At 37.6% G+C, this 23,439-nt stretch overlaps 1 protein-coding gene across 1 annotated transcript; it reads right to left on the reverse strand.

Annotated features, from left to right (window-relative positions):
• Window positions 1–2,863: 2,863 nt before the first annotated feature.
• Window positions 2,864–3,595, reverse strand: LOC104232374 (putative F-box/FBD/LRR-repeat protein At4g03220). The gene has a single exon (XM_009785567.1). The coding sequence runs from the start codon at window positions 3,593–3,595 to the stop codon at window positions 2,864–2,866; it is 732 nt and encodes a 243-aa protein (XP_009783869.1).
• Between the last annotated feature and the right edge of the window lie 19,844 nt (window positions 3,596–23,439).

The following is a 23,439-nucleotide window of genomic DNA, read 5'->3' on the forward strand; positions in this document are numbered from 1 at the left end:
CATAGCTCTAGTTTTCGAGTTGGTGGAACAAGAATTTCACTTGGATCTTCATAAATAAGAATACCCTGCATATTGTGCAAAGCCCAAATACCAAGTTAAACAAGTAGCGCAATGCATAAATCAAGTAATTAGAACGATAATTCGTCCAATTCACAATGGAGCAAACTGAAGGGAGAAAACAATTCGATAGAGATATGAATCCAACGTAGGGGTGGCAAAAACAACCCAAATCCATTTGACCCGCCCAACATTTAATGGGTTGGGCATGAAATATATTTCATGATGGGTTGATTTGGGCATAACCCATCTCAACCCATAGAGAGATCTTCATTTATAGCCCATCGGGCAAAACAAATATCAACCGGTAGCCTACAAATTGACTCATACAAGTCATAGCCTAAAAATAATGACAAGAGCTAGCCGGAAACTACATTGAACGAATTCCCTCGCTGGAAAATCCTAGATCTCAGAAGATCTGAACTTTTACCCGTTAAAACGACAGTAAAACGCCGGAAAATCCTAGAATCGGCCAGATCTAAGAAGATCTGGACTTTTACCCGTTAAATCAACATCAAAACAAAAGAAAAGGGGGTGTGTGCAAGCATCTATTACCAGCAGCTCAGAAAAAACAAAAAAGCAAAACAATTGTAAAAATGGAGAAAGAAAAGGTGTCTTTGGAGTTGAATAGGTTCTTGTACATCAACATATTTCAGTAGCAGCAACATATAGGGAAGAGGAGGAAAGCGAGAGGAGCAGTGTGTGGCAACGAGAGAGACAACCTTGTCATCTTTCTCTAATTTTCTCTTATAGTTTCTGTAAATATGTAGATAATATTTTGAAGATGTTTGGCTAAAAATTTAAAACTCCGGCGATCTTGTTACCATTTTCAGCAACCGTGAGGCCATGGACGTCGGTGGCTGGTTTCTCAATGAGAGGAAGAACAGAGGAGATGACTATGAAAAAAGTTGAAATATCTATAAAATAGACTGGTATTATACAAAAATTATACAAAATAGACTGTCACTATACAATTTATATACAAATAGACTGTCACTATACAATTTATATACAAATAAAGTGTCACTATACAAAATATATACAATAATAGAATGTCATTATACAAAAAATATACTAAATAGACTGTCATTATACAAAATAGACTATCACTATATAAAAATATACTAAATAGACTACCACTATACAATTTATATACGATTAGCTCTCCCTATACAAAATAGACTGTCACTATACAAAATAGACTGTTACTATACAAAAAATATACAAAATAGACTGTCACTATACAAATAGATTGTTACTATACAAAAAATATACAAAATAGACTGTCACTATGCAAAAAATATACAAAAATAGTCTGTTATTATAAAAAAAATATACAAAATAGACTGTTATTATACAAAAAATATACAAAAATAGACATTTCGTATATGACCTGCATTGCATATTTCATTCAATTGTTAGCTAATACTTAGATCCAGAAGTACATTTAAAAAGGCAAAAAAAGGGTTGCTCTATCGCGCCAGGTGAGGGTCAAACCTATGACCTTCAACTTAGGAAATAGGCGCTCTAACCAGTAAGCTACAAGCGCTTGTGTTGTCATGCTTATTCCTTTCGGCTATTATATGCAATACGTTTGGGCCGAAAGGCTATTTTTTGTAAGTAGGACAAAACATGGCTATTAAAATTTTGAGGGGCTATAGACTAGCCCAAACTCAACCCATCGCTATCCAAACTTCAGTCCCTATAATTTGAACTCAATTGGGTACTACCCAAGATAGATTAAAGGAATTTTTCACTTCCTTCTAATCATGTTTAGAGATGGTATTCTGTCATCCATGTAGAGTATATATATTTTTTGTATAAATTTCTGGTTAACAAGTTTGTAATGACTATTAAATAAATAAATATGCCACTAGATTTTTCAAATTGCAGCCGGATAGAACCTTAATATATTACAATTATAAGATTTTAGACTAAATAGGAGTTAGATATTAGCATTAACTTAATTAACTTTTGCTTTCTGAAAAATACAATATAATAAAGTTTGTATCTTTTATGGCATTATTCTCTTTTATCTCTTTATATTAAGAAAAAATTATACAGATTAACATCGGAAATAAAAATTCAATGCATTTTTTTGTGTGGGTCAAATGCAATGCATATTTAACAAAGTATACATTGGGCTATGACTCATTGTTTAGCTCATCTTGACCCAAGTAACTTTGGGTAGGATTGAACAATGACTCATTTATTAGTTCAGCCCATTTAGACCCGCCTAAACCCAGCAGAAACAGTCCATTTGGGCTAATCCCATGCATAACTATATATGAATGAGACGAAGGGAATATATATATATATATGTGTGTTAAATTGGTGAAAGAGAAACTAAAAAACAAAATATATATTACCTCTTGGGAACAAATTATTAATATGAGGCCGTAGGAATAGTTGAACTTTTGAACAAAGTCAAGAAGATTATTGTACCAACTTGTGTCCACATCGCCAAAGTTGTAAGAATGATCATCAGATTTGTGCACATAAAAATCGAGATCGGCTCGTTCCAAGTTAGAGGGATCCATCGTTGAGATTGAGAAGGGCATTCTATAGTTTTGGAAATTGAATTCCATCAGATTTGGAGCCAGCATGTTGACTTGCTCCAGATTACCCCAATGCGACAAGGTGAAACTCTTAAGTTTTTCACTTACAACTTTTATATTTTTCATTACATTGCATCTCTTGAGTTTTAAAACTTCAAGGGCTGGAAACTTAGACAACTGATATTCAAACTGCTGGTCCGTCAAGGTGGTAGCTTCCAACTGGAGACATTCCTAAGTGTTATAACCATCTAAAATATCAATTTTACAAGGCAACGGTTGTGGTTCAAATGTCCCCGAGTGCTCGTCCAAAGGGCGCCAACAAAGACAAATTGTCGAAGATTTGGAGCCCAGATTTCCACCTTTTCGAGTTTCTTACACATACTTAGCTCCAATTTCTCCAGATTTACTAGGCCGAAAACATGCAAATTCTGGATCCCTGTGCAACGCCCTATTTTTAGGTCCCTGCATGTACTAAATATTCCTTGCAATTTATTAGTGGTAGTACTGTTGCTATTATTAATTTCAAAGTTGCACTTGTTTAGCGATAATTCAGTCAGCGTCTTAGCTCCATAAATAGCATCAGGTATGGAGTAGCTAAAATTACATGCTAGAGAAATTTCTAGAGATCTGACATTATGTTTAATTGCCAAGTTCAACCAGCGATCAATATGAGACGCCAATTCTGGAAGACGAAGATTTATGAGGCGGAGCATTTCGATTCTTAAGTTTTGCTCCACATGGGACCGCAAGGAATCATCAACGAATTTCTCCGTGGAATTCCTGAAACTTTTGTGGATGGATTGATCGATTATTACTTCAGGCCGCGATCTCCAAATTGAACTCCATGTCTTAGACAAGATGCAAATTCGAGCTTCTTCTTTTAGCCCATATTGATGACGACGAATCCGACGTAAGATGTCATGAATTATTTGTATTGGCAACTCTGATATTCTGTCCTCTCCATCAACTATTTCCTCCATAATTTTGAGCACGAATTGAACCTTAATTTTCTGCTACTGGAATTATAGGCTCGTTTAAGCATAAGAACCGCAAGCTAATATATATATATATTTCAGTCAGTTCTTTTACAACTTCCTATTCCTCGTTGGAGTTGGTCATGACTTTCCATATAAGTTGACATGTAAATTATACTTTCTTTCCTTTTCAGGACGTGAAAGGTTTTTTTCCAAAGTTAAAACATGGTTTCTATATTTGAATTAAACCTTTTGAACGACAAAAATACCCCAAGATATTGACCGATCTTTTTACCCTTAAAATTTTAAACTTAGCCAGGATAAAATTGTAATTACCACATTTGTAAGAAAACACTCCTATTCGTAATATGCATCCCTACCTTAAGATCCCCACTTGGACAATAACACCGGAAACATAATGTGGTTTGTTATTTGTATGTACATATTCTAATTCAACTAGATCTCTAATCTCATAGCTAACGAAGGGCTTTAAGCGTAGTCCTAATCTAATATTAATTCTCAAGACAATTCATATTCTTTTGAAATTCCAATTCAGGTTGTGCCGCAACAAAACTAAAGGCATCCGCTTCAGTGCTTGTTGCTTCAAATCATCAATGGGTCTCTTCGAAATTGAGATGTTAGTTTGTTTAATTTTCTTTCAACAGCAAAGGCCGAAAATATTTTTAAAGAACATATTAGACGTTGCTTCAAGGAGAGGATTATCTTATAGACCAGTAGACTGTTGAAGTTTGGCAAAATGCCAAAGTCCCACATTGGTTGGGAGTTAAGTTTGGGGGGATTTTTCCCCTATAAAAGAAGGCCTAATGTTTAGGATTGAAACACACCTCTCATTTGCCTTCTCATCTGTTTAAGGCATTTGTATCTTCTCTCTTTAGTATTATTTCACTTGTATTTTTGGAGTGAAATAAAATATTGGTTGTGTCCGAGGAGTAGGCAAAATTAGCCGAACCTCGTAAATTCTGGTGTTCCCTTTATTGTTGCTTTATTGTCTTATTTATTATTTGGTGGCTGTCATAATTTTGGTATAGTAGTTGTGACTTATTCACACTATATACATTTGGCTTCCGCAACAATTGGTATCAGAGCCAAGGTACTGTCTAAGTATGCTCTGTGGTTGCAGCATAGTCTGATCTTCCACATCAGAAAAGATTTATCTTGGTAACTGAGTCAAGGTTCTGTCTGAGTATGCTCTGTAGTTGCAGCTTAGTCTGATCTTCTACATCAGAAAGGAAATAATCTTGATTTGTGTCGTCAGCTATTAAATAATATTTGTGTCAAATATGGGAGACAATAAACAAGAAGAATCTACATCAAGTGTCAACAATACGTCATCATTGGCATCTTCGCTTATGACAAGAATTGTGTCAAATGCGAAATTTGCGGTAGAAATTTTTGACGGGTCCGGACATTTTGGGATGTGGCAAGGCGAGGTTCTAGATGTCCTTTTTCAACAAGGGCTAGATCTGGCCATTGAAGAAAAGAAACCAGATGTTATTGGAGAAGAAGATTGGAGAATTATCAACCGTGTTGCTTGCGGTACCATTCGATCCTACCTTGCTAGAGAGCAGAAATATCCATACACAAAGGAAACTTCTGCAAGTAAATTATGGAAAGCACTGGAGGATAAATTTTTGAAGAAAAACAGTCAAAATAAATTGTACATGAAGAAGAGACTGTTTCACTTCACCTATGTTCCTGGTACCACGATGAATGAACATATCACCAGTTTCAATAAGTTGGTCACAAATTTGCAAAATATGGATACAACTTATGATGATGGTGACTTGGCCTTAATGTTGTTGGCGTCACTTCCTGATGAGTACGAGCACCTTGAAACTACTCTACTCCATGGAAATGACGAAATTTCTCTCAGAGAAGTTTGTTCAGCTTTGTACAGCTATGAACAAAGAAAGCGAGAAAAACAGAAGGGCGGAGAAGGAGAAGCACTGTTTGTGAGGGGTCGTCCTCAAAATCAAACGAGGACAAAGAAGGGAAGATCCAAGTCAAGATCCAGACCCAGCAAAGATGAATGTGCCTTTTGTCGAGAAAAAGGGCACTGGAAGAAAGACTGTCCGAAGTTGAAGAATAAGGCCAAACATAACAATGGAAAGGCTATTATGGATTCAAATGTAGCTGATTGTGATGATTCAGACTTCTCATTAGTTACAACAGAGTCATCAACATCATCAGACATATGGTTGATGGACTCGGCTTGTAGCTATCATATGTGTCCCAACAGGGACTGGTTCGTGGAATTTCAAGAAGGAGAATATGGAGTCATCCACACAGCGGATAACAGCCCTCTTACCTCATATGGCATTGGTTCAATACGATTAAGGAACCATGATGGAATGATCAGAACATTGATAGATGTTCGATATGTACCGGATTTGAAGAAGAATCTCATCTCTGTGGGAGCCCTAGAATCAAAAGGGTTCAAAATCATTGCAGAAAATGGAGTGATGAGAGTATGCTCCGGTGCACTAGTGGTAATGAAGGCTAATCGGAAGAATAATAATATGTACCGCTATCGTGGCAGTACAGTTATTGGGACAGCGACAGTAACATCCAGTGACGACAAAGAGGCAGAAGCAACCAAGCTATGGCACATGCGCTTGGGACATGCTGGAGGAAAATCCTTGAAAACTCTATCAGATCAAGGATTGTTAAAAGGAGTAAAGGCTTGCAACTTGGAGTTTTGTGAGCATTGTGTTAAAGGGAAACAGACAAGGGTTAAATTTGGTACATCGATCCATAATACTAAAGGCATTTTGGATTATGTACACTCTGATGTTTGGGGTCCTTCCAAAACACCTTCATTGGGTGGGAAGCACTATTTTGTAACCTTTGTTGATGATTTTTCCCGAAGAGTATGGGTGTATACAATGAAGAGCAAAGATGAAGTGTTGGGAATTTTTCTCAAATGGAAGACGATGGTGGAGAATCAGACAGGCAGGAGAATCAAGTGTATTCGCACAGACAATGGAGGTGAATACAAAAATGATCATTTCAATAAGGTCTGTGAAAATGATGGCATCGTCCGACACTTCACTGTTAGACATACACCACAACAGAATGGAGTGGCAGAACGTATGAACCGGACCTTGCTGGAGAAGGTACGGTGTATGTTGTCCAATGCTAGCTTGGGCAAAGAATTTTGGGCTGAGGCAATTACATATGCATGCCACCTCATTAATCGTCTACCATCTGCTGCTATTGATGGCAAAACACCATTTGAAAAATGGTACGGAAAACCTGCTGTAGATTATAACTCTTTGCACGTGTTTGGCTCAACTGCATATTATCATGTGACGGAGTCAAAATTGGATCCAAGGGCAAAGAAGGCTATTTTTATGGGAATTACTTCTGGAGTCAAAGGATATCGCTTATGGTGTCCTATGACAAAGAAAGTAATATTCAGCAGAGATGTTACCTTTGATGAATTTGCTATGGTAAATAAGGTAACAGAAGATACCAAACAAAATGAAGGTGCTTCTAAGCAGGTGGAGTTTGAGGGAAAATTTATTTTTCCTACACAAGAAGCAGAGGAGGAAACAAATGAAGATTACCCTCTGGAAGGAGAGCCAGTAGAGGAGATTCCAACTCAGGAATCTCAACAACAACTTGAATCAATAGCAACCAGCAGGCCAAAAAGAACAATAACGAAACCTGTTCGTCTCATAGAGACGGTTGCTTGTGCAACCTCAATTGTAGCTGATGATGTTCCTACTACTTATAAAGACGCTGTCCAAAGTTCAGAAGAAGATAAGTGGAGGATTGCCATGAATGATGAAATACAGTCCCTTCATCAGAATCATACATGGAGATTGGCCAATCTCCCGAAGGGAAAGAAAGCAATTGGGTGCAAATGGGTATTTGCAAAGAAAGAAGGATTTCCTAACCAATTAGATGTTCGCTACAAAGCAAGATTGGTGGCCAAAGGATATGCTCAAAAGGAGGGAATTGATTACAATGAAGTGTTTTCTCCAGTTGTAAAACATTCCTCCATTAGAATTATGTTGGCTTTGGTAGCACAATTGGATTTGGAACTAGTTCAGATGGATGTAAAAACTGCGTTTTTACATGGAAACTTGGAGGAGGAAATCTACATGACTCAGCCAGAAGGATTCAAAGTTGCTGGAAAAGAAAATATGGTGTGCAAACTTGAAAAATCGTTGTACGGATTGAAACAATCTTCTAGACAATGGTACAAGCGATTTGACGAGTTTATGTTGCGGCAAGGGTACAAGAGAAGCAAATACGATCATTGTGTGTATTTGCACAAGCTTAAAGATGGTTCCTTTGTATATCTTCTCCTATATGTTGATGATATGTTGATAGCTTCCAAGAATTTGGAAGAAATTGATAAGTTGAAGATTCAACTGAAGAAGGAGTTCGAGATGAAGGATTTGGGTGAGGCAAAGAAAATTCTTGGCATGGAGATAATTAGAGATAGACGTTCAAAGAAACTCTGTTTATCTCAAAAGGAATATTTGAAGAGAGTACTTCAACGTTTTGGCATAGATGACAAGACTAAGCCAGTTAGTACTCCACTTGCTTCCCATTTTAAGCTAAGTACTACTATGTCGCCAATGGATGAAGCTGAACGAGAGTATATGTCAAAGGTACCATACGCAAATGTTGTTGGTAGCTTGATGTATGCAATGGTTTGCACAAGGCCTGACATTTCACAAGCTGTTGGAGTTATTAGCAGATATATGCACAATCCAGGGAAGGAGCATTGGCAAGCTGTGAAGTGGATTCTACGGTATATTCATAATACTGTAGATGTCGGGTTAGTTTTTGAGCAGGAAGACAATCAGTCTGTAGTTGGATATTGTGACTCAGATTTTGCGGGTGATATGGACAAACGAAGATCAACTACTGGTTATGTGTTTACTTTTGCAAAGGCACCAGTTAGTTGGAAGTCTACTTTGCAGTCAACAGTTGCTTTGTCTACAACAGAGGCAGAGTACATGGCTATTACAGATGCTGTGAAAGAGGCAATTTGGCTTCAAGGATTGCTAAAGGAGCTTGGTGTTGAACAAAAAGGTATCACAATTTTTTGTGATAGTCAAAGTGCTATTCAATTAGCGAAGAACCAAGTTTATCATGCAAGGACGAAACACATTGATGTTCGGTATCATTTCGTACGAGAAATCATAGAAGAAGGTGGAGTCACGGTGAAGAAAATTCATACTACAGAGAATCCTGCTGATATGCTGACAAAGGTGGTGACTGCGGTCAAGTTTCAACATTGTTTGGATTTGATCAACATTGTTGAACACTGAAGATTGAAGATGAAGACACAACCAAAATTTGTTATTGAGAGAGAATTGAAAATGTGGAATTTTGCCAAGGTGGAGATTTGTTGAAGTTTGGCAAAATGCCAAAGTCCCACATTGGTTGGGAGTTAAGTTTGGGGGGATTTTTCCCCTATAAAAGAAGGCCTAATGTTTAGGATTGAAACACACCTCTCATTTGCCTTCTCATCTGTTTAAGGCATTTGTATCTTCTCTCTTTAGTATTATTTCACTTGTATTTTTGGAGTGAAATAAAATATTGGTTGTGTCCGAGGAGTAGGCAAAATTAGCCGAACCTCGTAAATTCTGGTGTTCCCTTTATTGTTGCTTTATTGTCTTATTTATTATTTGGTGGCTGTCATAATTTTGGTATAGTAGTTGTGACTTATTCACACTATATACATTTGGCTTCCGCAACAATTGGTATCAGAGCCAAGGTACTGTCTAAGTATGCTCTGTGGTTGCAGCATAGTCTGATCTTCCACATCAGAAAAGATTTATCTTGGTAACTGAGTCAAGGTTCTGTCTGAGTATGCTCTGTAGTTGCAGCTTAGTCTGATCTTCTACATCAGAAAGGAAATAATCTTGATTTGTGTCGTCAGCTATTAAATAATATTTGTGTCAAATATGGGAGACAATAAACAAGAAGAATCTACATCAAGTGTCAACAATACGTCATCATTGGCATCTTCGCTTATGACAAGAATTGTGTCAAATGCGGAGAAGTTTTGGTCGCAGGAATTAATCGGCCGAAGGTAGAGAGAAGAAGATGAAGATACATTACGTGAGAGCAAGTAGTGCAGTATTTTTAGCTTTTAAGTTACTAATACATGCTCGTTAAAGATTGTCCATAGAGTTAAATCTCTATGTGCTATTTTCTTTTCTTCTTTCAGGTGGTGAAAGAAATATGCATATATTAGTGTTTATCTTGGATTGTTTTCATGGATTTTAAACAAGGGCATATTGTTTTTATATTTAAAACTACAGTCATGATTATTGGCGGATAAATAAATCGCATAAAAACATTCCCCATAACTTTTCATGTCTTATATTGCCATCATTCTAAGTGATCTCCTACAGCTTGATCCGCCTATTATCTTCAACTTTTAAGCTTTACCTTTCGTACGTGTTAAACGATATTTGACACAAATATAAATAAATCATTAGCATCGCATAAAAACATTCCCCATAACTGTTCATGTCTTATATTGCCATCATTCTAAGCAATCTCCTACGGCTTGATCTGCCTATTATCTTCAACTTTTAAGCTTTACCTTTCGTACGTATTAAATGATATTTGACACAAATATTTCGTGCATCGGACGAACGTAGAGACTAGTATATATATATATATATATATATATATATATATATATATATATATATATATATATAAAGTTAAAACATGGTCTATATTTGAGCTACTACTTCCGCCTTTCTAAGCAGAACTGAATTAAACCTTTAATTTGTGTTCTTGGAATATATTTATATATATAAATGAGGACCAATAGTTGATGAGGTGGCACATCTATCAAAAGGTGCGTTCACTTCCTTCCAAAAGGAGCGGAAAGGTCGCAACAATTAACGAAAATAACTGTGGCAATTGGAAAGGACGCCTACCTATGTTATACAAACGTTAATTTCTGAGACTTTTTTATCGGTTAGAAATTTTCACCAGAGCAGTAAAACCCAGAATAAACAGCTTCTTCTTCAATCACCAACAAATCACAACTCCTCCTGTCGTTCCTAATTAATGGTATAAAGGTTACTTAATTAGCATTGAAGTCAGAAATATACTAACGGCAAAAAACAATGAAAAAGGGATATATTCTTGTGTTGATGCGCATCAAACATTAGAGTGTTTCATTCTGCAGTCCATATTCATAATTGATAGAATATGTTTTAAAGTTTCACAAAGGTGTAATGATCACGTGCAATCATGATTTATGTGCTTCAAAATTACTAGAGTTTTATTTTAGAACTGGGTTATTTATCAATTGTATGGAATGTCGATATATTATTGTTGTATGTGGGATTCAATTCTCAATGCAGGGAAAAATATATGAGCAAGGATTGTTATTTATCTAATTAGCACCACTTATCTTCAAATCAAATAAGTAGCTTTTTATGAACGACATATCGGCTACCATAATAATTGTTGTTAGAAGAGAGTACTTGGAAATCAATATCAATATTCTTGACTGCAAAAGTTATTTTGAAATTAAATAAAAACTAAAAGCTTAGATTATCTTTACGTGTTTTCATAGTAATGTTTTCTAAGCAATGATGAGGTTCATATCTCAAAATATTCTGGTTTATGTAACAATATGGTGATCTTTTTTGTTTTATTTCAAGTCGATAATAATATTCAATAATTAAATATGTTGATATAGTTCAATAATTCTTACAATAAAAGCTATAACAGCCGCTTTTTAAGTAACAATAAAATATTAGGTTATGAATAAGTAAAAAGGTTAAACCCGTAAAACTATTATGAAAATTCGATACGACAAAATCACTTCCAACATTAAGACTTAAAGTTAGCTTTTTAATGTTTGTACAATGTCAATGTAAAGGTAATTAAAGGAAAAATTACATATAATAAGTGCAATTGATAACGGAAAATAGGCAACAGAAAGGTAATCTTCTATAACAAATTAAATTGTACAGGTGCGGTGCTGTAAAATTTATTTATGTTAAAGGGCAGCTTGATGCACAAGGTATTTTGTATTCACGTAGGATTCGGGGAAAGGCCGTACCGCAAGGGGTATAATGTAAGATATGCTACCCTAATGTAAGTAGTATGAGCTTTTTTCACGGCTCGAACCTATAACTTATTGGTCCCACAAAAATAATTTTATTGTTGCTCCAAAACTCTGCTTTCCAAATATTATTAAACTAAATCCCAAGCTGGAAATTACTAGAGCACGACATAGCACACAAGCGGGGCAAGTGCACAGACATCTATTCTCAGGGATGCTATTTAGAGATTAATCAGTACTTATTTTGTGCTGAAATTTTAAATTTTAATTTCAGGACAATTCAGGATATTTTTATCTTAAAATTGAACTGAAAAACTGAAATTCAGTATACACTGGCTAATTCCTATATAGCAACCCTTTAGAGTGACTATCTGGTGTTATTTCTATCCCACAAGCCGCTCCTCCAGACATAAAGAATACGGAAAATCATTAATGTAATGAATGGAAAGATTGGGAAATTCACTTAGCTTTGTAGGGATTTCAATAAAGAAAGTATAGATAAAAGTTTATGCATATGGCTCACTGTAATGAGGCAGAAAAAAAGAGTATAAGAAATATGGTTACTTTTCTTTTACCCAAAAACCAAACAATTAAAAAATTAAGTATGTGCCTGCTTTAGCTTGATCATCTCTTTCCATTTAATTGGAAGACAAGGAACAAAGAGGTCATTTGGTTAGTGAACTTACTTATATTGAGATTATAAATTTTGAGACAATAATAATGATATTATATAGAGGACGCACTTTAATTGGTAGATGTATAGTTAATTCGATCAAAATAAAATACACTGGTTATAATATAAAATATGTACTTTATTTTCAATAGATAAACTTGGATAAGTTTAAATTTCAATTTTAACTTTTGCTTTTTTACAAGATATGGATTAAAAACTTTGGAGACATGTATTTTTATTATTCTATTGTTTTATCCCTAGATTAGTCATCTTATGATTATTATCTCATATTGAGTCTGGTTTAAATATAATATTATAATTGTGATATAAATAATCTCCTGGCTGCTTATACATGTTATTCAGCAATTATTATCTCATGTCCTTATAAACAAACCATATTACTTAAAAGTTAAAAAGAAGAATCAGTTTTCTGTATACCTAGAATGTCATTTACCTCTGAAATTCATGCTCTTACCTTTTTTTTTCTAGCTTTGGTAATAGTAGTTGTTTGAGCAGGTTACAGAGAGCACATGTTACGTCATATACTTAAGTACTCCCACTTATCAAAGAGTTAGAGACTACAAATTTTACAATAAAATTTACTTATAGTGATTTATCTGATAATTATTATGTCTTATCCTTGTAAACAAAACATAATACTAAGAAGTTTAAATAAAACTCAGCTTTGTGTATACCTAGAATGCCATTTACCTCGGAAATTAATGCCCTTACTTTTTTTTCCAACTTTAGTAATAGTCGTTGTTCGAGCAGGCTACAGAGAGACAATTTACGTCATTTACTTGAGTAAACCCACTTATTAAGGAGATAGAGACTACATTTTTTACAATAGAATTTACCTAGAGTAACTTTAAGGAATTGTAAAAGATTTTAGGTGGTGAATAAATAAAAGGTAGTCCGGTGCATAAAGTATTTTATATTCACATAGAGTCTGGAAAAGGACGATACTCAAGGGGTGTGATATAGGGAGTCTACTAGAGTCGTCAATATGGGCTTGGCCCATTGGGCCAACCCAGCACAGCCCATGATTTAGCAGGGCTGAGCTAGAATTTTTGGAGCCCATTTAAAAATGAGGCTTTTAAGCCCGGCCCACGTAAGCCTGTGGCCTGTGAAGCTTGACTGAGGTTGGGCTGGGCCAGCTCGTGGGCCTAATAAAAATACGTATTTAAAATATATATAAAATATAAAAAGTATATGACACAAAAAATAACAAGAAGAGTATCCCAAGCTTAAAGTTTATTAAGCCAATCATATTAAAAGATCAAAGTCTTAAAACGTTAATTAGTTTTAAAAAATTATTGTTAATATTTAACTAATTAATATTGCATACGAATTGTAGATGTAGATGAAAGTGAAGATGTTGACAACCTTCTCACAAGTGGATTCAAATGTGTTTGATGAAGATGATATGTTGGATATCCCATAAGCGTCATGGTCCTTCTCTTGAATAGTTTGTTTTGAGTTTTGACTTTTAGTGAATGAAATATGGTCTTGTCTTTTACCTTTTTAGTGTTTATTCTGATATATTGGAACATTATAAAAAGTTAGTAAGTTTTGTGAAATTTTTCCAATAAGATTTTTTTTTTACTTTTTAATATTAGTATCTTTTTTTAAAGTTAGGACTTAAAGAAAAAAGAAAAAATTATATTTTAGAAAATGATGGGCCAGCCCGTGGGGGCCTGCAACACACATAGGGCTGGGTGGGCTGATCATTATAAGGCCCATCAAAATAGTGGGCTAGCCTAGCCCAGCCCGTCAATTGCTAAAGCCCACATGGGCTGGGCTGGGCTAGCCCCGCCCATATTGACAACTCTAGAGTCTACCATAACGCAAGCGTTCATGTCTGATTTCATGACACGAACCCATGATCTATAGGTCACACGAAAATAATTTTATCGTTATTCCAAGCCTCCTTCCAAATTATGAATAAGTAAAGCTAATTAAACTCGTAAAGCTATTACTCCTAGAACTCGGCATAAAATCACTTCCTGTAGTGAAACTTAAAGTTAGCTCTTTAATAATTATACAATGGCAGTGTAAAGGTAATTATCAACGAAATTATTACTCATATTTTACAACTGTGTAGGTTGTTCATTCACACAACTTCTCTCTATAAACAGAATGTCTTAGTGTTCATTCACTTTCATCATTTCAAACTTTATGTCCAATTTCTATCTTACTTTAGAAAATTGATGTCTACAATGAAGCACCTATTATAAATAACTGCGAAACTAAAATACATTACTGAGATGGAACCCATGGGAGGTCCAGATGATGAAGATATGCCTTATTTTTTCACTGTTAAGTAAAGTTTTCTTTATTCATTTTATTTTGGTATCAATGGAGGAGATACTACATACATATTGTTACGCGGCACCTTCCTGAGATTCCTTGGAAGGACGACGTAAGTCTAAGCAACTGATGTCAGTGCAGTTGCTATCCGCCAACTGAGGTCCCCTCCGTACGTTAGACTAGATTGTCAGTGCCGTACGGGAAAACCAATATCAAGAGCAATTGAGAGAACATGAATGAGAATTGAGAATGAAAGAAAGCTTGATTTCATTAATGAAAGTTATTACAGAAAGGCAACGCGGTGTCGAGGGGGAGAGACACCAGTACAGAGAATTGTTTGCTTGCTAGAAAGTTTGATTGTTTGATCCCCCCTAATAATACTTAAAAAAAATAAAGCAAAGCTACAAGACTAGACTTGATTAAGCTAGAGAAACATAATGGAAGTACATGAAATAAAACTACTCTATATTTACAATGAAAAAGACTTAGTTTTCTATAAGGCAGAAACAGGTCCGTTGTCAGCAACATAGTCTTTGGCATCAGAGTCTGCGCGCGCGGCGCTGTTGGCATCCGCCTGCGGTTGGGCGCTGGCGAGGGATATCGGTAGGGCGACAGAGGCACATGCGCGCTTGTCACTTGGCGCGACCAAGACCACGGGGTCGTCCACGAGGCGCGCCCAAGGGGTCATGGGGCACGACTGGAAAGCCGCCCATGACATTCTCTCCCACCTGATTTGGCGACGTCCTCGGCGCCTTACTTGCAAGATAATCTTCAATTAGACTCTTGTAGGCTTTGAGGTTTGTTCCCCTCTCCCAAGTGTTCTCCTTTGCATCACAGCCCTGCCATTTCACCAAGAACTCTTGGTGATCTTTCCTTGAGGCATGAATCACTCTATCATCAAGGATAGCTTCAACATGCCTTTTCCCGGTTGAATTGGGCCCTCGAATACTGGGTATTATGAGCTGGCTCCGTGAAGGATCCTCCGTGTCTTCCCGAAAAGGTCCTGACATAGAAGACAGGATGAATTTTCTACCAAGCTGGGGTATCCACCCGGTATGTAACTTTCCCAATGCGCCTTTCAATGGACAAGGGTCCAATGTATTTTTGCAATAGGCGAGGGTCATGGACCCCCACAAATAAGTAACGCTTTGAAATTTTGATCATCACTTTGTCTCCTACTTGGTATTCAACAAAGCGACGATTCTGGTCAGCATGCCTCTTCATCCGCTTTTGAGCCTTAACAAGATAGCTTCGCACTATCTCCAAATTTCACTTCCACTCTTTTGAGAAGCTAGCAGCTCGAGGAGATTTAGACATATTTGGTGCATTGACTGTGTGTGGGAGTAGCGATTGCTGTCCGATAACAATTTCAAAAGCACTTTTGTTTGTACTAGAGCTCTTTTGTGAATTGAAACACAGTTGAGCAACATCCAGAAGCTTCACCCAATTCTTCTACGATCCGGTTACAAAATGACGGAGATATTCCTCCAACATATTATTGAACCACTCTGTTTGGCCATTAGATTGCGGATGAAAACTTGAGCTGTGACTCAGCTTTGACCCAAAGCACTTAAAAAGTTGGGTCCAAAAGTTACTAGTGAAGCGTGATTCACGATCACTAACAATGTCTTTGGGCAGGCCCCAATATTTGACGGCATGAGAGAAGAAGAGTCGAGTTGTATCTTCTGCTGATATATATTGTAGGGCAGCAATAAAGGTAGCATACTTGGAAAACCGATCTACCACAACCAAGATAGTTGTTAGATCTCCGACCTTGGGCAATTCGGTGATGAAATCCAGGGAAACACTTTCCCAAGGTCTCTTTGGTACAGCTAGTGGTTCCAAGAGTCCCGCTTGTGTTAAGCGGTCTGACTTGTTCTTCTGGCATACTAGACATGTCTCCACATACTGAGCAATGTTATCGGCCATTTAAGGCCAATAATATGCACGGCGAAGTAACGCCATGGTGCGTTCCTCACCAAGATGGTCGGCCCACAGAGTATCATGACATTCAGCCAGAAGAGTCCTTCGCAGATCTCCTCCTTTAGGAACATAAAGTCGGTTCCCTTTCACTTTCAGAAAACCATCTTCCATGTAGAACTGGCGAGTCTTGCCCTGTCCTACCAAATCAACCAAATACTGTGCAGCAGGATCCTTGATGAGTAAATCATGTATCTGGTCCTTGATGGAGGTGGCTACTTCGCTCCCCCTTAGGGTGGCGAGTAGGCACACTGATGCTAGATCAGCTCTCCGACTGAGCGCATCAGCAACATGATTGGTCTTCCCACTTCGGTACTCCAGGTTGAAGTGGAATTCAGCTAGGAGTTCCTGCCACCTGGCCTGTCGACCATTCAACTTCGGCTGGGTCATGAAATGGATAACAGTTGTGTTGTCTGTCTTGACCACGAACGGGGTCCCTAGCAGATAGTGCCTCCAGAGGCGCAAGTAGTGGACGACAACCAATAATTCTTTCTCATGGGCGGCATAGCGCCACTCTGCATCTTTCAGCTTCCGACTCTCGTACGCTACAAGATGCCCTTCTTGTAGAAAGACTCCACCGAGGGCATAGTCAGATGCATCTGTTTGTACTTCGAATGGCTTGGCCAGATCAGAAAGCGCCAAGATGAGGCTACTAGACATAGCCTTTTTTAATGCGTTAAAGGACTCCGCTCGCTTGGGTCCCCATTCCCAAGGCGTGACCTTCTTGAGGAGTTCTGTCAATGGTACTGCAATGAGGGAGTAGTTTTTCACAAATCGGTGATAGAAATTGCATAGACCAAGGAACACCCTCAAGGCGTGGATATCCTTAGGCGGCGACCAATCTGTGATTGCCTGAATCTTCTGCTGGTCCATCTTGATCCACCCTTCCTCGATGACATGTTCGAGGAAGTCAATTTGCTTTTGAGCAAAGGAGCACTTAGATAGCTTCGCATATAGTTCATGCTCCCGCAATTGAGCTAGAACCTTCCGCAAATGCATCAGGTGTTCCTCCAATGTTTGGCTATATACCACAATGTCATCCAAGTAGACTATCACGAATTCATCAATGTACTCTCGGAAGACTTGGGTCATCAAAGTGCAAAACGTAGCTGGGGCGTTAGTCAAGCCGAATGGCATAACTAGGAAATCGTACGACCTATATCTTGTCACACAAGTCGTCTTGTGCTCATCACCTTCTGCAATCCGAACTTGCCAATAACCTGTCTTCAGGTCTATTTTGGTGAACATTGTCGCACCACCCAGTCTATCGAACAAGTCTGCCATTAGCGGAATAGGGTACTTGTTCTTCACAGTAATTTTGTTTAGAGCCCGATAGTCCACACAGAGTCATAGACTACCGTTATGTTTATTTTTGGAATAGCACTGGGGAACCGTATGGGGATTTGGAGGGCATGATAATCCTTGTGTCTAGCATTTCTGTCAATTGTCTCCGAAGCTCGGTGAGTTCGGGTTGTGACATTCTGTAAGGCGCCTAGGCGGGTGGCTTCACGCCCGGCACCAGCTCAATTTCATGGTCCACAGTGCGTCTAGGCGGTAGTCGCTTTGTCATGTCTTGTGGCATGACATCTTCAAACTCTAGTAGTATCTCCTTCACGGGCTTAGGAATGGGACCCGAAGAGCGTTCTACATCTTCAATGCAGAGGGTTGCCAGGAACGTGGGTTCATGTCCTTTGACCCCCTTCTTCAACTGCAAGGCCGAGATGTTTTCAACGGCCATCTTCATGGGCATGCACGGGATAATGCAGGGCTTGGTCCCGTTTGCTCCCATCATCAATAACATGTCAGCATACGGTACAGGCATGGTGTTGGTTTGCCTTAGGAATTCCAATCCAACTATCAACTCGAAGTCATCTATGATCACCATGCGCAGGTTGAATTTTCCTTCGTAAGGGCCAAGCTTCACTGGTACTTCTTTGGCTATTCCACCCATTGGCTGGGGAGGTGAGTTGATAGCCTTGACACGGCCTCTACCTTTCCCTACAACTAGACCAAGGCGCTCCACCTGAGTCGAGGCTAAGTAGTTGTGGGTAGCACCCGTGTCTACCATGGCCCGAATAGGCTTGCCATTCACCTTCATCTCAACGAACATTAAGGTCCTCTCGTGCTTACGAGGAGTCTCCTCATCCGCCTTCTTTTTCCCTTTCTTGGTGACTGGACATGGGTCCTTCTTCTTACGAATACCAGCACTAGTCTCTGCTAATGCCTCAGAAATGGAGCCAACAATTGCATTGAAGGCACCTACTGGTTCAGTCTGATCCGCATCATCTGAGTCATCATCAGTCCCATCATCAAAAGTCTGATGGGCGTTCATCTGTGCATGTGGGCACTCATTGTTCCAATATGGTCCACTGCAATGACGACATCCTGAAGGAGGTTTCCTCCCCCGATCATTGTTGTTAGACGCAACATTGTTGCTGCTTGTGGAGGGAGCCTTAGGTTTGGTTGAGCCCTGATCTCCCCCACTTCTGCTAGGGCCACCATTGCTCGACTGGTCCCCTTTGAATCCCGCTCGGGCAGGCGGCTGAGGCCTATCCTTCCGAGCTTCCATTTGATATTCCCCAAGGCATTCAGCTGCTTGGATCGCCTTGGGCAGGGTATCTACCCGTTGTCTTTGTAGCTCCATACGGGCATAAGGTTTCAGCCCTTCTAGGAAAGTGAAGAGCTTGTCTTTGTCCTCCATGTCGCGTATGCTTAGAATGAGTGCGGAGAATTCCCACACGTAGTCCCACACGGATTTGGTCTGGCAGAGCTCCCGTAGCTTTCTCCTTGAATTGTATTCAACATTTTCGGGGAAGAACTGTAGGCGTATGGCTGCCTTCAGTACTGCCCATGTCTCGAGAGCATCTTCACCGGCCTTGATGGATTCGTATTTCACCTACCACCAGAGTTTAGTATCACCCTGAAGATACATGGAAGCATTTACTACCTTCTTAGCTTCTTCTAGGCCCCCAACAACATCGAAATATTGCTCGATGTCAAAGATGAAGTTCTCCACTTCCTTGGAATTCCTAGCTCCACTGTATGGCTTTGGCTCAGGAATTTTCAGTTTTTGTGTCGCGGAAGTGGGGTTTGCAGCGCCCCCAATTTGGTTTCCACTGCCTCGCAGCAGGCCTTGTAAAGCAGCATTGACAACATTGAGCTTGTCTGTCAAGTCGTCAATAGTTTGTTGCATGGCAGTCACTCTGTCTGCCTCTTGTGCCCTGTAAGATAAATCCTCGGCACGCTCCTGTTAGAGTCCCTCGAATTTGCCAAAAATTTCAGTTGTCTCTGTGGCTGCCGTTTGTCGGTCTCCCTCGGAGTCACGACTGATGTTTTCTATGTCAACTTCGGCCTGGAGCACCCTGCGGTCCAGGTCGTCCAACCTTTGCCCTAGGCTGGTTCTTAGTTCAGGCACTGTATCCATGATGGGCAGTAATCCGTCGACCGTCTGTTCAAGGGCCGTAATGCGGTCCCCATGATTCACCATGGTTAGAAATGGTGGTAATGGCAATGCGTTCCCTCGTCCGATGTCGAGCCTAGGCTCTGATACCAACTGTTACATGACGCCTTCCTGAGATTCCTTGGAAGGGCGACGTAAGGCTAAGCAACTGATGTCAGTGCAGTTGTTGTCTACCAACTGAGGTCCCTTCCGTACGCTAGACTAGATTGTTAGTGTTGTACGGGAAAACCAATGTCAAGAGCAATTGAGAGAACATGAATGAGAATTGAGAATGAAAGAAAGCTTGATTTCATTAATGAAAGTTATTACAGAAAGACAACGCGGTGTCGAGGGGGGAGAGACACCAGTACAGAGAATTGTTTGCTTGCTAGAAAGTTTGATTGCTTGATCCCCCCTAATAATACTTAAAAAAAAATAAACCCGAGCTACAAGACTAGACTTGATTAAGCTAGAGAAACATAATGGAAGTACATGGAATAAAACTACTCTATATTTACAATGAAAAAGACTTAGTTTTCTATAAGGCAGAAACAAGTCCGTTGTGAGTAGCATAGTCTTTGGCATCAGGGTCTGCGCGTGCGGCGCTGTTGGCATCCGCCTGCAGTTGGACCCTGGCGAGGGATATTGGTGGGGCGACAGAGGCACATGTGCGCTTGTCACTTGGCGCGACCAAGACCAGGAGCCGTCCGTGGCGCTAGGCATTGGGAGGCTTGCTAGGACACCACGGGACGCGCCCAAAGGGTCATGGGGCATGACTGGAAAGCCGCACATGACATTATATAGCCCTACTTGCTCTCATGCTTACTATGTTCTTGTTTCTTTGTCAGTTAAAATATGAAAAATACGACAACATTGACCTAGAACAATGTTGCAACATTAGTGGAACGTTTTATCAAAACGGTAAAGAAGCCAACCATGTGGCGAAAGTAATATATAAAGGGTAAAAATAACTTTTCTTTTAATTTTTCACTTCTTTAGAGTTGTTCATTAATGAGATGGCATCATTGGGAGATGATTTATTCGAACTTGCTTAAGTAATTATATCTTTCAAAGTGGTATCAGAGCTTTTATATCGGTATCAAAGCATCAATAATTAATAGTGATATCAAAGCTTAAAAAATTAAGTACATATATATATATATATATATATATATATATATATCATCGAGTGCCTTATAATTATTTTACAAGATCAAAAATATAAAGTTGTTTGAAATTTTTTACCAAGCGGTTTGTGTTATGCAACATAGTAGTCCTATTTTGTCATGTTGGAATTTATTCATTGAGTAAACATCAGTTTCAGTTTATCTTTTCTTATTCCCTAATATTTAACATTGAAATTTGAAATGTGTTCATGGAGAACTTGTATTGATCCTATTACTATGAAAAACACATAATAAACATTATATATCAAACAAAAAAGGAAGAATACGTGGATATGAATCAATCTTCTATTTGTAATATCATCTAAGATGTTTGGTTTAATAAATTAGGTGGAAATAATGATGTCATCTAAAAATGGAGAATTATTAGTGCAAAAAGTGTATATGTTTAACATTATTAGTGATTGTGTTCAAAAAGTGTATGAGTTCAACATTATTAAAACAATATCAATATAAATGTCATCATTATTTTCACCTAATACATAAAACATAACATTTTAGATGATATCACAAAGGAAAAATAAGTTCATATCCATTGATCTCCTTTTTTTGTTAAAACCTAATATTATTATTACCATATGCAATGACTTGTTGTATTTCTTTGTTTGATAGTAATATTTAATTTGAATCTTCCGTAGAAATAGTGTGTGATCTTGTAAGGACATAAGCAACTTTATTTTTTTTTTATATTTGTGTAACAATTATAAGGCAACTATGATATACATGTGCTTCCTTTTCGATTTCAAATAAAGGTTAAAATAAAAAAAAAGTAAGTATTACTTAAATCAATCAGCATGTTGTAAAGTAGCAAATGCAGTGTCACATTCTGTAGAAAATAAATCATGATAATTACAACAAGCCTAATTTTCTTACAACAACAACAACAACGTCCTCTAATTTTTATTAAATCTAATTAAATATATTTTATATTATTATAAATATAGATATTGCTAACTATTTTCTTTGCCGTAAACATTGAGAAATGTGTTAAAATTTTTGATATTATGAATAAATTATTTTTAAAATAATTGTATCTTTTAAATTTGTATTAAAAATTTTAAATTGGTATCAGAGCATCAACAATTGAAAGTTGGTAAAAAGTGTATTAACAATTAAAAATTAAAACATATACAATTTTGACTTTATGAGAGAGTATTAGAAAGAGTACTTCATAATTAAAGTAGGAATCTAAATTGTTTAGTATTTGATATTTTTTTAGTTTTTTTTAACTAGTATTAAATTATTTTGGTGTAATCAAATAATTATTTTTGTACTTCATAATTCATACGAATTAAATTATTTTTCTAATTTTTATTAAATCTAATAAATTTATTTTTTCTAATTATTTAGTATTAACATTAGCTTCTAATTTTGGTGATTTATTTTCTCTACCATGAAATATATAAGAGTGATAAAGCATTACTGTATTTACCCTGTTGAGTGTTACATGTGAGCTGCTTATATCATATTCCTTCTTAAATGGCTAAGAGAGGACTCTACTACATTCACATTTCCTGTGAGGTCCTCTTTGATAGTGAAGTAATCCTAGTTAGTAAACTTTAGTAAAGATTTTAGCCTAACGAAATAGGCATAATCGAAATATTGACTCCATTTAAATAATCCGACTATGCCATATTTTTTCAAGGTGAAAATTTTCCTAAAGTTTGTGGTGATATATCATATATATTCATGACAAATCTTATATTGGATAATTGTATATAGGAACTTGGGAGAGAATAATATGGAGAGGGTATTCGGTGAAGACAATAAAGATATATACACAAGATTTGCAGCTTTATCAGAAATTTTAGAATGTGTCTCGCACAACTAACCTAAATTCTGTGTCGTATTACTTGGCATTTCCGTTCAAACTTAATGTTGTACGGAAACTAATTCTTCTCTTCCCCACTTCTAACGAAATTGAAACTTTGTGTGTTAAAGAGGGGAGATTGAGCTTTGAAAATAGGAGTAAGTATATAACCTTTGTAGTCTACAGGATACTTGTACCTCAATTATGAATTACTCCAAGTGATGACATCTTTGTTGGTCAAAATAACAAGCAATACCCAAAAACGAAAAAGTAAGAGCGTATTTCCGAGAAAGATCATTTTGGGTATATCGAAAACTGATGTTTAATTTTCACTCTGGTCATGCAATTAAATGGGAAAGAGACATTAA

The sequence above is a fragment of the Nicotiana sylvestris genome, chromosome 3 (genome assembly GCF_000393655.2).
Source record: "Nicotiana sylvestris chromosome 3, ASM39365v2, whole genome shotgun sequence".
Lineage (NCBI taxonomy): Eukaryota > Viridiplantae > Streptophyta > Magnoliopsida > Solanales > Solanaceae > Nicotiana > Nicotiana sylvestris.

Coding starts and splice junctions, on each gene's coding strand:
- LOC104232374 (XM_009785567.1), bottom strand. CDS start 3,595: ATGGAGGAAATAGTTGATGGAGAGGACAGAATATCAGAGTTGCCAATA.